General features: G+C 33.6%; 1 protein-coding gene across 7 annotated transcripts in view; it reads right to left on the reverse strand.

Moving 5' to 3' along the window:
• Positions 1–16,042, reverse strand: part of Atr (ATR checkpoint kinase) — a 104,520-nt gene that overhangs the window by 77,117 nt on the left and 11,361 nt on the right. For 5 of the 7 annotated variants that reach the window (XR_005726716.2, XM_078043444.1, XM_040269903.2 and 2 more), the window contains 11 exons: positions 15,690–15,842; positions 14,095–14,302; positions 13,704–13,966; positions 12,285–12,475; positions 12,101–12,201; positions 11,636–11,807; positions 10,456–10,626; positions 8,747–8,941; positions 6,515–6,700; positions 2,501–2,593; positions 502–632 (listed from right to left, as the gene is read on the reverse strand). Coding sequence is in view for 6 of the 7 variants with exons in the window: in XM_078043444.1 (XP_077899570.1) it covers positions 502–632; positions 2,501–2,593; positions 6,515–6,700; positions 8,747–8,941; positions 10,456–10,626; positions 11,636–11,807; positions 12,101–12,201; positions 12,285–12,475; positions 13,704–13,966; positions 14,095–14,302; positions 15,690–15,842 (1,864 nt within the window). In the remaining variant the exon portion in view is untranslated. The remainder of the gene's footprint in view (positions 1–501; positions 633–2,500; positions 2,594–6,514; positions 6,701–8,746; positions 8,942–10,455; positions 10,627–11,635; positions 11,808–12,100; positions 12,202–12,284; positions 12,476–13,703; positions 13,967–14,094; positions 14,303–15,689; positions 15,843–16,042) is intronic. The other 2 variants (XM_005328040.5, XM_021728294.3) reach the window with 1 other exon arrangement.

Below are 16,042 nucleotides of genomic sequence, written 5' to 3' on the forward strand. Positions count from 1 at the left end.
TCATTGAAATACATGACAGCACTTTAAAAATTCTTTTGAGACAGGTTCTCTCTAAGTTGCCTGGATGGCTTGAACATGTTATCCTTCTCCCTCAGCCTTCCATGTGCCACCGAATCCAGCTCATGATAGTTTTTTTTTTTTTAATGTCTTCATCCATTAGATACATTTGAAATATCTGTATAAGCACAACAGTGTGACTCTGGAATTTTCTTTAAGATATTTCATCTAACATTAAAAACGATGGAGGTAGAATACATTATCAATGTGAATTGTTAGGAAATAGAGAAGGGGGGTTCAATAAATAACTCTTTCTGTTTCCCATTATAAGATTTTCATAATAAACATTTTTAAACAAAAAAATTAAGCTATCTTTTAAATATAAATAGCCTCTTAATTACTTATGGTTTGACCCAATTTCCCTCAAACAGATAAGAATTCAAGTTAGTGCTACCAGGAAACACAAACACACACACATCCTGATGAACTCAAGCAGGCATTTACCTGCAACACAATTCAGGAAAATCATCCTTGAATCGAAGGCCAGTTCTCAGTGTGGTCATCATCTTCACTCTCACAGAACTGACATGTTTGGGTCCCATCAACTTCATCAAAGACATCAAGCTATTCAAGGCCTATAAATTAAATAGTACTTTAAAATAAAGCTTATAAACGAGCTGCCAAAAGTAGACTAGCCCTTAGGACAAGTGTTTCCTACCCAAATCCCAGCTTATCATGTATTTGTAAACAAGACAAAAGATCTGATAAATAAATGTTGGTCAGTTCATTTTGTCAATTTATGTGGGAATTAGGAATTTAAAAAATGCAAGTTAAATTCTGCTTTTTGCTTCCCTTAAAGATGATTTGTTATTATGGCCTAATGGTTCTCTAGAATAGTAAATTTTCAAATTTATTAATGATATAATACATATTGCTTAACTTTCTTCATATTTATCCCAAATCGCTATTCAACAAAAATAGAAACTGAACTGAATTACAATCATTTGAATTTTAGAGCCTTGTAAAAAAAATTTGAAGTAAATGGCATGCTTCATAGTGACCAACAGTTAAGGAAATTTTTGTCTCAATGATACTAAATTCCAGATGTCCTGAGTGTAGTAAAACAAACAACTGATGATATAGACAGCTTCAGGTTCTAACAAAGAGTAAAGATGACTCAATCCCAATTATGTGCCAAAACATGCAAGTTTTTTATGGTTCTATAATGCAAATGTTTCTTTTCTTAGTTTTGAGGTAATTGTCTGATTTGGGATAACAGTAAGTAAATGGCATGCTTCACATGTAGATGAAACAGAAATTGTGTAGGGGATTAAATTTACTAGTTACCACTAAAATAAAAGCCACTGGTTGCTGAAATTTTTACAGTTCACTGTTATGTATTCATGGGTCCTTTTATTAAGGGGAATCAAATACATAAAAGCTTTTATTCATATATTTTTTATAATAATCTTACTGACTGCAGGGGTAGAAAGCAACAAAAAGAAAAATTTTATCAATGGCTAAAATTTTGTCCCAGTTTATAGGATAAAAATATTCAGCAGTGACTATTTTAGCAGCCATCATGAAACTTCATTGTACCCAACCACTTAAACATACGCTGACAAATACTGAAGTTGCCTTACTTTATAAAACCTAACATTTTGGTATTCAAAGATGGGAGCCAGGTGCTTATAATCCCAGCAGCTCAGGAGGCTGAGGCAGGAGGACTGCAAGTTCAAAGCCAACTTCAGCAACTTAGTGAGACCCTAAGCAACTTAGGGAGATCCTGTCTCGAAATTTAAAAATTTTAAAAAGGGTTGCGGATATAGCTCAGTGGTAAAGTGCCACTTTAATTCCCAGCGCCTGAAGAAAAAACAAACAAACAACAAACACACAACATGGGCCATCACCACATTAGACCCATTTGGACCAATAAATTCAATTATACAACTTCTGTTTGAGCTATAAGTGATTGCTGGTCTCAAGTCTCCCATTGACCTGGATGCTGTGATGATATGGAGCCAGAAGCTACTGAGGTCATTATCTAGCAACCATAAAGCCTAGGGAATCTGAGCCAAGAGATTGATTCTAAGAATGTACTTCATTTGTTCTTGTGGTGCTAGGGATGGAACCTGAGGCCTGGTGTATGCTAGGCAAGCTCTCTACTACTGAGCCATACCCCAGCCCTCTAAGAAAGTTTTCTGAGTCCAGAATCAAGTTATAGCTGAAGCTATATTATCTTACACTTTTAGATTTATAAAGCCAACAAATTCCTTTAAGTTATTTTGGGCTGGATTTTCTTTCCCTCATAAACAAAACAATTACAAATTATATAATTCCTACTTACAGATTCCCCCAAACCTTTTAAAAGTTATTCAGCAATATACAATGTGAAATGTTTGGATTTTTGTTTGTTTTTGAGACTAGAAGTGGAAATCACATCTCCTGCATATTCTATATGAATTCAATCTCAGTTCTGTAGAGCTCAATTGTCACTACTTACCATTTTCTTATCTTCAATGCCAACACTGGAGCTTAGTAACTGCATGTTAAAAAAGGCCAAAATGCCCAACAACTTGGGTTGCAAATAATCAGCCTAAGAGAGAAGTAAAACCCAAATAGTATGTGAGTTTAATACACATCAAATTTCTTAAATTGACAATTATTTGATGAACTTCATTTTCATTTCACCTAGCCAGGCTAGAATATTAGAAATAAACATATAGTGTATTAAGTTTTTCCAAAAGCATGTATTTTCACATCTATAGTATTTAAAATAATTAGTGAAACTGACTTATAATTACCATAATGAAATATGGTTAAACAGTAATGAAAAAACTATAAACTTTTGTTTCATGGAGTGAGCTGTGGTGCTACCTTCAAAATCCAGAGCAGAAAAAAGAAGAAAGACAAGTCACTACCTACCTTTATTCTATGGCATTTAGAGCTAAACTAGGAAAAAAAAAAAAAAAAAAGCACTTGATTATGGCCCCCTACCAGAATCATAGTTTGACATACTGTCAGTATCCCTTAAGGTAACAGTGAAAAAGGGGTATAAGACTCTAGGCATCAACAGTTGCAGGGCAGATACAAATCACTGACTATGCCACTTTGGGTCTCCAGAAACAAGTAGAGTTAATTAAGCCTTTCTTGAGAGAGAATCCTAAAGATAAGGCCATGAGCTTTAAGTCAAGTCAACTCTGTCTTTAAATCCAAATTTTGACCCTTTTTGATATGTAATCTTAAGATACTTAACTCTTCTGAGTCTATAAAATGTGAACAGTGAAAGTACCTATTGCTTTAAAGGTAAAATAAGATGCTTTGTGCTCAGTCTATAGTTAAATGATAAATCAATTTTAAGTTGTTTATAAACTGGCAAAGTGATTACTCCTAAAGAATATTCCTTTCTCAAAATATTTATATTTGCAGAGGGAAAATGGCAATTGAAAGAGCTGGGGCTGAGTGGCAAATGAAGTATTTTCCAACTGTAGAACCAAGCTGCCATTATTTAGTGTTGGGGCACCTACTTTACATATCTTGAGGTTAAACATACTGCCAAAGGGAAAAGAGTAGGAGCGGGTGTGCTAGCACATAGTGGGAGGAGCTAGACAGCCACCTACAAGTCTCTCCAGAACAGATGTTGGGACAAAAATCATATTTATCAAGCCCCAAATTATATTTTGTTTTGTAAACTTCTGATTTGGATTGAGACTCGACTTTGGCATAACAAACTACAATTCCAGCATATGCTTCTTAAATAAAATGCAGATACAGATGGCATTCATAAAGCTATATCAATATCCTAAATTTAAAGTTCTTGCATTTAGACAAATAATTCATTCTGAGTTCATTCTGCCACTCAGCACATACGTATTATGCATACCTAGAATACTGAGCAAGGTACAGATACACAAGATAAACAAAGTCACTTTCCCATTAACTTATGTGACATATTAGTTTTTAAATAAATATGTAAATATGTGTTAAGTGCTATAAGAAAACACATATGATCATGTGATAGAGAACACATGAGATGAGTGAATTTAGATGGGGTGATCAGGAAATTTTGAAATCTAAAGAATGAGAAAGAGCCAGGAGGTTATTTCAAGAAGAGAGATATCTACAGCGAAGGTTTGAAGCAGGAAAAAGCTTAGCATATTTAAGAAACAAAAAGTGCTGAAACATAGAAAAAAGGAAGAAGAGTTGCACAAGTAGAAAGGCAGGCAGATCACATATGGTCTTAAAGATTTTAAGAGCAATGAAAACCATAGAAGAAATTTAAGCAGGGGAATGAGTGTGTAAAAAGAACACTCCAAATGCTGTGTTAGTAATTGATTGTATGGAGGAAAGAATGAAAGGAGAGACTAGTTAGGTGGCTTCTATAGTTGTCCCAGAAGAAAATAATAGTTGCTTATAAGTGTAGTGGCAACAAAGAGGGAAAGATATTTTGGAGGCATACCTGATAAGACTTGCCCACACCTTGATTTATTAAAAAAAAAAAAATGGAGGGCTCATGAATGTTTTTTAGGTTTTGATTGAAGCAAGTGAGTAGGCAGTGGTATAGTGTACCATTTTCTGAGGTAGGGAAGGCTAGGGATAAAAAGGTTAGGGAGGGAAAAATCAGGATTTCTTTTTTCTTTTCTCTCTCTCTTTTTTTCATGCTAGAGATTGAACCCAGAGCCTTATGCATGTTAAGAATGCACTCTACCACTCAGCTATGCTGGTTGAAAAAAGAGTTTTAATGGGTTCATTATGTTTGGATTTATTTAGATAATCAAAATATAGGTAAGTACAGATGATAAAACTGTTGACAGTCTCTGTCTGCCATCCTCTCTCACTCTCAGATCCATTCTCTGCCCTTTTCTGTCCCACTCAATGCTTGCAAGGATGGCCAGATTGCATTACTTAGGATCCCTCCATCCACTGAATTTTATCAACAGGAAGCAACAATAGGAGAACAGACAGAAGGAAGCGAGTGTGGTATTTCTATTTCCTGCACTGTGTTCTGAGGTGTTTCTAACAGTGGCTGCAGTCCTCCACAATGACAAGGCCCCCTATCATGGTTTTAGCTCTCCACAAGGTTCTAGTAACACCATTTCTTTTTCTCAGGACTAAAGGAATACTAGTTGCCTGCTATTTGCAGTCTCTCGATTTCTTAATATTTTTCTGGTCCTCTTAATTGCCCGCAACACTCGAAAGAGCCCATCTGTTAAAAATGAATAGATAGAGTAGCAAAAAAAAAAAAAAAAAAAAAAAATCAAGACACTGTGGTATCATAGAGATGCAACATAGTAAAAAGGATGGTCAATTGTGTTAAATGCTACTGGAAGTCTGCACAAGGTGGACAAAAGAGAAGTCACCATCAGAATTTAATAGCAGGGAAACTGTTAGTGACCCAGACAAAAAAGAATTTCAGTGGAAAAGTGAAAACAGAGCTACAGTAGAATAGGTTCACTTAATGGGAAATGAAAAGGCAAAGACAGAAACCTCTTTAAAAATATTTTGTTGGTAATCCTTTCAATCTCTTAAAGAAATGACAGCAGGGAGTGAACTTGTGGCTCAGTGGTAGAGTGCTCACCTAGCATGTGTGAGGCCCTGGGTTCGATCCTCAGCACCACGTAAAAATAAATAAATACATAAATAAATAAAAGGTATTGTATCTAACTACAACTAAAAAATAAATATTAAAAAAAAAGAAATGACAGCAAGCATAAAGAAAACAACAAGACTAAGTGTGAGGAGATATATACATATATTTTAAATAAAGAAAATAGTGCCAGGCATAGTGGTGCACACGTGAAATCCCAGCTACTCAGGAAGCTAAGACAGGAGGATCACAAGTTGAGGGCTAGTGAGACCCTGTCTCAAAAATAACATATAAAATGGGCTGAGTAAGGCCCTGGGTTCAATTCCTAATATGACTAAAATAAATAAAAATAATTAAATGAATACCATAAAAAAACAGTGAAGTGACTTCAGATATAAACTTAAGGTACAGAAAGATAAAAAGGGCTAATACATCTTTTCGCTTTCCTTCAATCCAACAATGGATTAAATGTTGAAGGGTATCTGGAAGTAAGGTAGAAGGAAAACTACAAGCATATTCAACATAGTTAAAAATGAAAAACAAACTTTATAATTTACTCAGTAAAAAAAATTCTTCAAAATCACTTGAAAATTCCATTTTTCAAAGCTGATACATGCCTTACTATAACCATGCAATATAAGTCAACCTTTTTTTAAGTAAAAATACCAAATAAAAATTTTTAAAAATATCTAACAATTGAAACATGCAAGAACAACAAAAAGTTTCCTCAATTCCATAAAGAAGCTATTAAAAAAGGAGGAAAATGTAATCATTTGAATGAATAAAGCATGAACTCTGAAGAATGCAGCCTCATGCTATGTGTATAATGAAATCTGCTTCTCTTTGATGATCTCAATTAAAAGAACTTAAGAACTGGGGGGAAAAACAAAAAGGAAGAGAAACAAACACAAAACCTCATATTCCCCTTACCATTAGTTCAGGTGATGTGATATCTTTTGGGCCCTGATATGGATCATCACTAGATGCAAACGAGGCAAGTATTGACAAACCATTGAAAACTTGTTGATAATGTTCTCCAATACGTAGCAACAATTCATTATGCAATCCTTGGAAATCCTGTCTCAACAGGCTCCCCAGTTCAATTTCTGTTTCATTCTAACACAAAGAATTCAAAAAAAGCATTTTTTTTCTTTATACAAACATCCTGGAAATAAGTACATTGCTTTGAATATGTTAGTAAATCAGGAGCTCTAGACCACGTATTTAATGGTACTAAAAAAAGGCACTGGAAAATGATTCTAATTTTTCATATGCATATATGGTGCTGGAGAGTGCATCCAGGGCTTCGTTCTCACCATGTAAAGACTCTAATCTTTTTCTCTACAGGTATACCTACCACGAGTTATAGATAATGAAGAGACGTGATCAGTAAAACCAAGTCCTAGTTTTTCTCTAAGGTCTTATCATATCGTTAACTCAATATTTATAAACACACAAATCCTGGGAAGAAACACAGCAGAGTGCCTAAGACCAGTTTTTCCTCATCAGATTAGTTACATTATAACTCAAACAAGTTACCTACTTGAACCTCTCTTTGCCTTAATTTCCTCACTATAAAACCAACATATAGGTTGAATATCCTAATCTGAAAAATGCTGCAAAACAAAGCACTGACATGACGATTCACGCAGAAAATTCTACATCTCATACCATGTGACACGTCACAATCAAAATACAGGCTTGCTAAAAATATGTATAAAATTTATACAGGCTCGGGTTATGGCTCAGTGGTAAAGTGTTTGCCTAGCATGTGTGAGGCACTGGATTCGATCCTCAGTACCACATAAAAATATATAAATAAAAATAAAAGGGGGGCTGGGGATGTGGCTCAAGTGGTAGCGTGCTCGCCTAGCATGCATGGGGCACTGGGTTCAATTCTCAGCACCATATAAAAATAAAATAAAGATACTGTGTCCACCTAAAACTAAAAACAAATGTTTAAAAAATAATAATAATAAATAAATAAAGGTATTGTGTCCATCTACAACTGAAAAAAAGGACTTAAAAAATTATATTCAGGCTATGTGTTTAAGGTATATATGAAACAAATAAATTCTGTGTGCATACTTTGGTCCCATCTTCAGGACATCTCATTATGTACACACAAATATTGCAAATCTGAAAAAATATGAAATCTGGACCCAAGTATTTTAGATAACGATTACTCAACCTGTAGTACCTTTATTGAGTAACTGTGAAGAAGTGAACCAGAGTATGTGGATATAGTAGTTTCTGACACGTAGTAAGACTCTTTTAAATATTTATTACATTCTACCCCACAACACACAGATTCACTTTCTCAAAATGAATAAATACAATCAATATTCAATAACTCTCATGTTGAGAGAGATCTGCTACTGGCCTATTATGAAAATGAAATACATTAATATCAGAGAAAACGATAAAGTTATACGTATATTTTTCAGAGGTTTTTCTGTTCCCACATAGTAACATATTCCTCACAGACAATGTTGTCAATACAACACCAAAAAAAGAAGCATAAGCTACCATTTTAAGTTTAAAAACAAATAAGAAACAGGGCCAAACTATAACCAGACCACCAAGTAACTAGATACAGACATTATACTACAGCTGAAGTTGTCTCTTCCAATGGATATAATTACTTGTATACAGCAGTCAATCAACCAAAATACTAAAATACTAAATGAAATTAGTATTTCACTTAGAACTTCATCCATGAATCAGGGATGGTGGCACACACCTGTAATCCCCGCTGCTTGGGAGGTTGAGGCAGCAGGATCTCGAGTTCAAAGCCAGCCTCAGCATAAGTGAGGTGCTAAGCAACTCAGTGAAACCTTGTCTCTAGATAAAATACAAAATAGGGTTGGGAGTGTGGCTCAGTACTCACGTGCCCCTGAGTTCAATCTCTAGTACTGGGGAAAAAAAAAAGAGAGGACTTCATCCATGAGAATAACTATCCTAGCCCATTATGGTGAAATGATCAAATAAAATATTAAACGAATTCTACTTAATATGTGTCTAAGACAAAAATTATTTAACCCAACAACATTTAATATATTTTTTTAGGATAGGCTATAAATTATTCTCCTTCCCATTAGAGTAAGTTTTCATTAATCCTACTTTAAACAAAAGAATAAAACATATAAAATATTCAATTACCTTCAGATAATGAAGTGCACGTTCTAATTCATCTTTGGAACAAGAACAAACCAAATGAGAAAAAATATATTTGAAGTTATTTATTAAAATCTCTCTACGATTGACATTTAATTGTTTTCCTAAGGTTCGAATGAGAGCAGAAGCTGCAGGGCTTGCTTTGGCAGCAAGGTCAGGCAGTAAAACTTGTAAAGTCCTCTGAAAAAGAATACAGAAGTTACTAAAAAGTACATTTGTCTGTGTGATAAAATATTCACATAAGCTATGTACAAAAATATTCGAAAATGCCATACACATTTGGAGTCCAGATATAACTTGAATTTGAATTCAGATTTACCATTTATTTACTTGTCTGGTATCAAGTGAGCATCTGCTATGATTCAGGCACTGTAGATATTACAAAACAAGCAAAGTGCCTGGTAGCATAGAAGGTGGAGACACACAATAACAAAGAAGATCATTTCTCATGAGTATGTGTTAAAATCCACACATGCTCTAAAGGTAAAGAAGTCTTAAGTCTGATGAAGTCTTTAACTTATATGTAAAGAAGAAAATCTTTTAACATATCTAACATAGCAATACTACAACAAGTCTATCTTCATTGAGGTCTATTTTCTTTAAGATCTTATTCATAAAATATACATGAAACCCAAAGATAAAATGGTTGGCCTTTCATTTATTCTACACGTACCTAATGAATACTTACTGCATGTCAATCACTATTTTAAGTACTAGAATATAACAATGAACAAGACTCACACTTTGCCTTCAGAGACCATCTTACTTGAGTTATGCTTCCAACTTAAATATTAACACTATAAGACCTGTAAAATCTTTTAAGATAGTTTCTACAAAGTTATCATAATTATTATGTTAGAATGATTATGTAATATTCTGTGACCTAAAATTAGAACTTAATTTCTTCTTTGCTACTTGGACACTGTTGCAATAAACATCTGTAATTTTTGGTTCCCAGAGTAGAATTAATAGCATAATAGTATGAACTGCTATTATAATTTATTGTTAAGAGTAACAATATATCTTGCTTTTTGGAAAGGATAAGAAGATAATCTATTTTTTTTTTTTTTTCTTTTTCCTGTTACTGGGGATTGAATCCAGGGGCACTTTACCACTGAACTCTATCCCCACCCCTTTTTGTTTTTTTGGGTCTCATTAAGTTGTTCAGCAGGCCTCAAACTTGCAATCCTTCTGCTTTGGTCTCCCAAGTGGCTGGGATTACAGGTGGGTGCCACCAGGCCCAGCATCTACTCTTTTCACCTTTTAAATATCAGCCCAGTGAATTTCAAAGATTTCTCAAACCATATCATACTACAAATTTTTCATTTGAATTCATAGCAGATCACCTATACCACTAGTTTTGTATATTAATACTCCAACTCCTCAAAGGGAGAAATGATCATATTAGTCTTTGAATTATCAATAGAACCAAAGGCTCAACTACTTCACTGAATGAATTTGCACAGCCAAACCTACAGAGCAGTAACTTAAAATCAATAGGGATTTAAGTTTTATAGGATAATAAAAACAAAACATGTAAATTTGAAAATCTAGGATCCATATGCTCCTTAATGTATTTGCCAGATTTCTTGGAAAAAAAGGGAAGAAATAAAGAAAGGCCAACAATGTAATGAATAAAATACTGAATTAATAAAATACTGAATCAATTAAGTAAACTATACATTGAAACTCACTGTAAGGAAACGATTAAGGTCAGGAAAGTCAAAAACATTGGCAATTTCAGATAAGGTATTTAAAGTCATTTCTCTCTGGTGAGCTACATCTTGTTTTCGCATCTCAGCATTCTGGCAAGGAGTACTTGGAAGTGCTGTCATCTGACTGGAGTGAAGAGATTCTACCAAAAACTAGAGCAAAAACAATTTTATTATTATTAGAAATTTTAATGCTTTTTCATCTAACATAAAGGGTAGTCAATGTTCTACATTGCTTGAATTGACTCACTGACTATAACCTTAATGAAATGGATTATGTCATAACTCCCTTTTACAGATGAAGTAACAAGGCTTATTTTAAAAACTTTAATACCATGCAAACAATTATATCACAAATATAGGATAAAACTAATATTTTAGTATAGACTACCCTTTGAGCCATTCACTGAACATACTTTTCTGAAAACAAAGTGTGCTATCTATAACATCAAGGCATACAATTTTATTAACGCCTAAAAGGCTAAAAAAAAAAAAAAGGATTCTCCCCTAAAGATTAATAATGGTGTGATAATTCAATAAATCATCATAAGATAACTTGTCCCAGGCCGGGGTTATGGCTTAGTGGTAGAAAACTCAACTCACACGTGCAAGGCCCTGGGTTTGATCCTCAGCACCACATAAAAATAAAAAAATAAAATAATTTAAAAAAAAAAAAAAAAGATGACTTTTCCCTCTTTTTTTTTAAGAGATAGAGAGAATTTTTTTAGGTTTTTTTTTTTTTTTAGTTTTTGGTGGACATAACATCTTTATTTTATTTTTATGTGGTGCTGAGGATTGAACCCAGTGCCCCGCGCATGCCAGGCGAGCGAACTATCGCTTAAGCCACATCCCCAGCCCTTCCCTCTCTTATTTACAATCTATGTCTTCAGATCAACATGCTAAAATATAAAATGGCAACATAAAAACATAATTTTAAAATAATATTATAAAGCAAGCAAAATAACATATGGACACATGTTCTTTCTTTCTTTCTTAGGATGTTGCCTGGGCTGAACTCAAACTGGGCTCAAGCAAACCTCCCACCTCCACCTCCCAAGCAACAATAGATGAGCACCACCATAGCCAGTTTTATTTATTTAGTTTTTCAAACTCTTAGAAAGTACTGCTATTACCTATAGTCAAGATGAATACTGATTCTCACCTGACAGATGGGTTTCTTATACTGACTGAAAAAACTTTGCAGTTTAACACTTTTAGCTGCAACCAGAGCTCTAATTTCTGTATATGCTGCTCCAGAGATAGACGCTGACTTAGATAACAAACAATGCAATAAGTGCAACAGTGCAAAAGGTACCAAATCTCCTTTTGCTGCCCTAAAATTTAAAAACAAACAAACATGTATACGTATAATCAATGCCTCCGAAACAAATGAAAACCCACAAATATAAACATGCTGAATCCCATTTTTAACAAGTAATATCAAATACTTCGCATTCATTGTCCTTTTTTTTTTTTTTTTTTTTGCAGTGCTGAGGATTAAACTCAGATCCTCGTGCATGTTAGGTAAGCACTCTACTATTAAGCTACATCCCCGGCCCTCACTGTCACTTATAGCAGGAATATAAGACAATGATAAAATAAAGAATACAAATGCTGCCAAATGTACCTTCCAATGTCCCCTGTTGTAAGAATCAAGGTATCCTTCAACTCATTATTTCTTGATATTTGGGCATGTGTATATGCTTCCTTCATTCTTAAGACAAATAGCTAGAATAAAATTAAACTAGTTAAAAAAAAAAACAACTTAGAGATAGATTTATAACCCAAATGTTAAAAATAAAAATATTAACCTCTTTTATAAATCCATCTTCAGAACCCAAGGCTTCCAATATATGTTTGATATTTCCACTAAAAGCCACTCTAACATCCTTGTCTGGATCTTCCATTAAGTTTAATAAAGTTCCAAGAACTGCTTTAACATCTGTTTCATCTTCTCTAAAATCAAGATGTTTACAAATATGATGTAGATTATCTATGAAAGCTAAAGGGAGAGAGTACACATTACCTAATGTGACACATTAAATATCAAAGTTATACTGTAAAAATATTGTCAATAAATAACATACTGATGAACATTCCCAAGTTCCTTTATATGCCAACACTTAATATTTGAATATACATACCACACAGAATTAAAATAAGATGTTTATAAACTTGAATTGCTTTATATTTATGCCATAAATGACTAAAATAAAAAAAAATTCCAAATTTTTAAGCTACAAATAATCCTTTTTAGATTTTATAAATAATTATGTTACCATGCAGACTTAAGCACATTTCACTAATTCAAACAACCTTGAACTAAAAGGATTTTTTTTGTAGTGCATTATACTTATACATAATATTGGGGTTCATTTTGACATAATCATACATGCATGGAATATAATTTGCTCCACTTCAGGGAACTCTCCATTGTTAAAATTACAAGATTTAGGGGCCCTAAAACTACCTACTATCCATTGCTTTGAAAACTTGGGAAAAATTTCCAACTTACTGCCTAAATGAATGAATTTTTCTAGTATTTGTACAAATTTCATGCTCCCCCCAAAAGTCACATTTTATTAACCCTGGAAAGTAGCCAAAAAGATACTATCTACAGACCTCAGTTGGGCAAGGTAATCTATTTGAAGTTCTAAAGGTTCAAGGTGGTTACGGGACACAATAAGATGGTCTCTGGTATCACTGAAGAAAATACATAATTTTTTTTTTTTTAAATTCTTTTTTTTTTTTTTTTTTTTAAAGAGAGTGAGAGAGGGGGACAGAGAGAGAGAGAGAGAATTTTTTTTAACATTTATTTATTTTTTCTTAGTTCTCGGCGGACACAACATCTTTGTTGGTATGTGGTGCTGCTGAGGATCGAACCCGGGCCGCACGCATGCTAGGCGAGCGCGCTACCGCTTGAGCCACATCCCAGCCCCGAAAATACATAATATTGAACCTTACAATATTATACCAACTTTCAGGTTTGCCCCCATTAGACTCTCAAATCACAAGAACATTTTAAAAATCAAAAAATCATTTATCTTATTAGTTTGGCGATAATCTAATACCAGTCCCATACCATTTATATTCAATCATTACTGAGCATTCAATCTATCAAGCATATAACTTGTTATAATCTTTTAAGGCTTCAGACTAATTCTGTCACCAATATGAATACTGCAACTTTAATAGTATTTTAAAATATTAAGTAAATCATAACCACTCACCAAGTTTTACTGGACTAGGTGTTTTTTTTTTCAATAGGAAAAGGAATGGCTTGCAAATAGAAGCTTTTAGTTGAGAAGAGGAACATTCATGTTGAGAAATAGCTTTCAGGCTTTTACAGAAGAGGTCCACATTTCCATGCTCAGAGAAAGGTTCTACTAAAGAACTTGTCAAATAAAACACGCCATGAAGAGTACAGACCAGCTGACCAAGTATAGAAGCAAATTCTTTCTTGACAACGTCAGTATCATCTTTGACTTTATCTCTGGGGAAAAAAGAAAAAGTAGTAAGTCATCTTGCTTACAATGAGCAATAAACAAATATTTACATATATAGCCAGAGAATGAGTCTTCCAATCAAGTGATACATTCAAATTAAAATCTTAATACGCACATAAGAATCTTGGGAACTCTGTTACAAGGATTCTTCTGCTGCAGTAAGATAAAAAATCCATTAACACAACTAGCCCGGATTATTTCATGGGAGCTCTGCAAAGCCCAGTTGTAAACTGCTGTTCTCCATTCAAGAAATATTCTTCTTGGAAACAGAGTTAGAAGAAACACACATCTTGACTGTGCCTGTGGTGCTGAGAAAATTAAGTCTATTAAACAAGATTTTTAACAGTGTTAATTGAAAATCATCTACCAGAGAGTAAACAAACAAATAAGTTAGTTATCTTTGTAAAATTTTCTTCTTTTTCTAGATAACAAAAATTTACTGCCCAAGAATGTCAACCAGTGAGATGTAAAACAACTCTCATGTTCTGCTAACAGGGGTGTAGATTGGCATATCTTTGGGGAACAATATTGCAGAACAGAGTTCTGGGTGTGTAAACTCTACAACCCAACAATTTCACTCCTGGAAGTCACCCTGAAATACTGATTCTCAAACTTTAATATGCACATGAATTGCCTGATCTTGTTAAAAATGCAGATTCACAATCAGAAATTCTAGATGCAGCATAAGCTTCTCTTTTTCTAATAAGTTCCCAAATGGTGGTAAAACCACACTCAAACAGCAAGCCCTGGACTTTGTCATTTATAAAAACTTTCATTGAAATTGTGTTTGTAATTGTGAAAACAATTTGATCGCCCACCAAAAGGAGAATTGATAGTGTTTGTTCTACAGTTACCTACTTTTCAGAAGTTTAAATAAAATACCAGTTCCATGTATTACCATGGATAAATCTCATAAAGATAATCTTGAATAATAAAATGCAAGTTGTAAAAAGAAATAGAATTCTACCTATTATTTGGAGAAAAATACATCTATAGTAAAAGTAATAAAATATTTACCAGAACAGTAAAACACCTAATTCAGAACAGTAGTTATCACTAGGGAAAGAATGAGGGGAATAAAACTGGGGAGGGACAATAGAAGGGCTTCCATTATATCCATAACATTTTTACTTCTTTTTTTTGTTGTAGTTTACCCCTCACGCCACACTAGGATTGAACCCAGGGTTTTTGCACATGCTAGGCAATGCTCTACCACTTGGCTACATCCCAACCCTTTTTATTTTGAAACAGGAGCTCTCTAAGTTACCTAGTCTGGCTTCAAACTTGGAATAATTCTCCTGTCTAAGCCAAAGTAGCTGGAATTACAGGTATGTACCACCAAGCCCAGCTAACATTTCAATTCTTAAAATGGGAGGCTGATATAAGAAACTTTGGTGTATTACTCTCCTTTTTTTTTTTTTTTTTTGGTATTTCTCAAATATTTCATAAGTTTCTTAAATGAACATCAAGATACTTAAGAATATATTTCAAATTTTTTTACAGAAAGTAAAGAAATGAGATATATGGGGCAGACTTTCATTTGTTACTTTGAATATATTTAATTCCTTTCTGAATTATAAAAGTATACCCCCTCTATTAATTATTGAAAAAAATGATAGTAATAAGTGTCATAAACTGTACAGTGATAAGTTAAAACAAAGCAAAACAAAACAAACTACACTCATAAGACATAAATTTGTGACCACTTACAGCAACTATCTGAAATCCTCTGGCTTAATGTTAGAAGACTAGTGGCAAAAGTAGTCAGCTTTAAAGAATCATCATCAGAATGGGAATAAATCCATGGAAGTGACAGCATTCCACATAAATCTTCCAGAATATGATCTTCAAATGAATTTTTTACTACAGAAGCACAAAATAGCATAAATTATACTTATTCCTTAACCATATCTAACTTTTGTCTTTTTTCAATAAAAATATATATATTGGGAACATCAAATGGAATTATAATAAACATTCAATAAACAGGGGTTCTTAATGTAAAAGGCCATGAATAATGCTCTTCCTTTTCTTTTTTGGTGCTAGGGATCAAACCCAGGGCC

The sequence above is a fragment of the Ictidomys tridecemlineatus genome, chromosome 3 (assembly GCF_052094955.1).
Source record: "Ictidomys tridecemlineatus isolate mIctTri1 chromosome 3, mIctTri1.hap1, whole genome shotgun sequence".
NCBI classification, from domain to species: Eukaryota; Metazoa; Chordata; class Mammalia; order Rodentia; family Sciuridae; genus Ictidomys; species Ictidomys tridecemlineatus.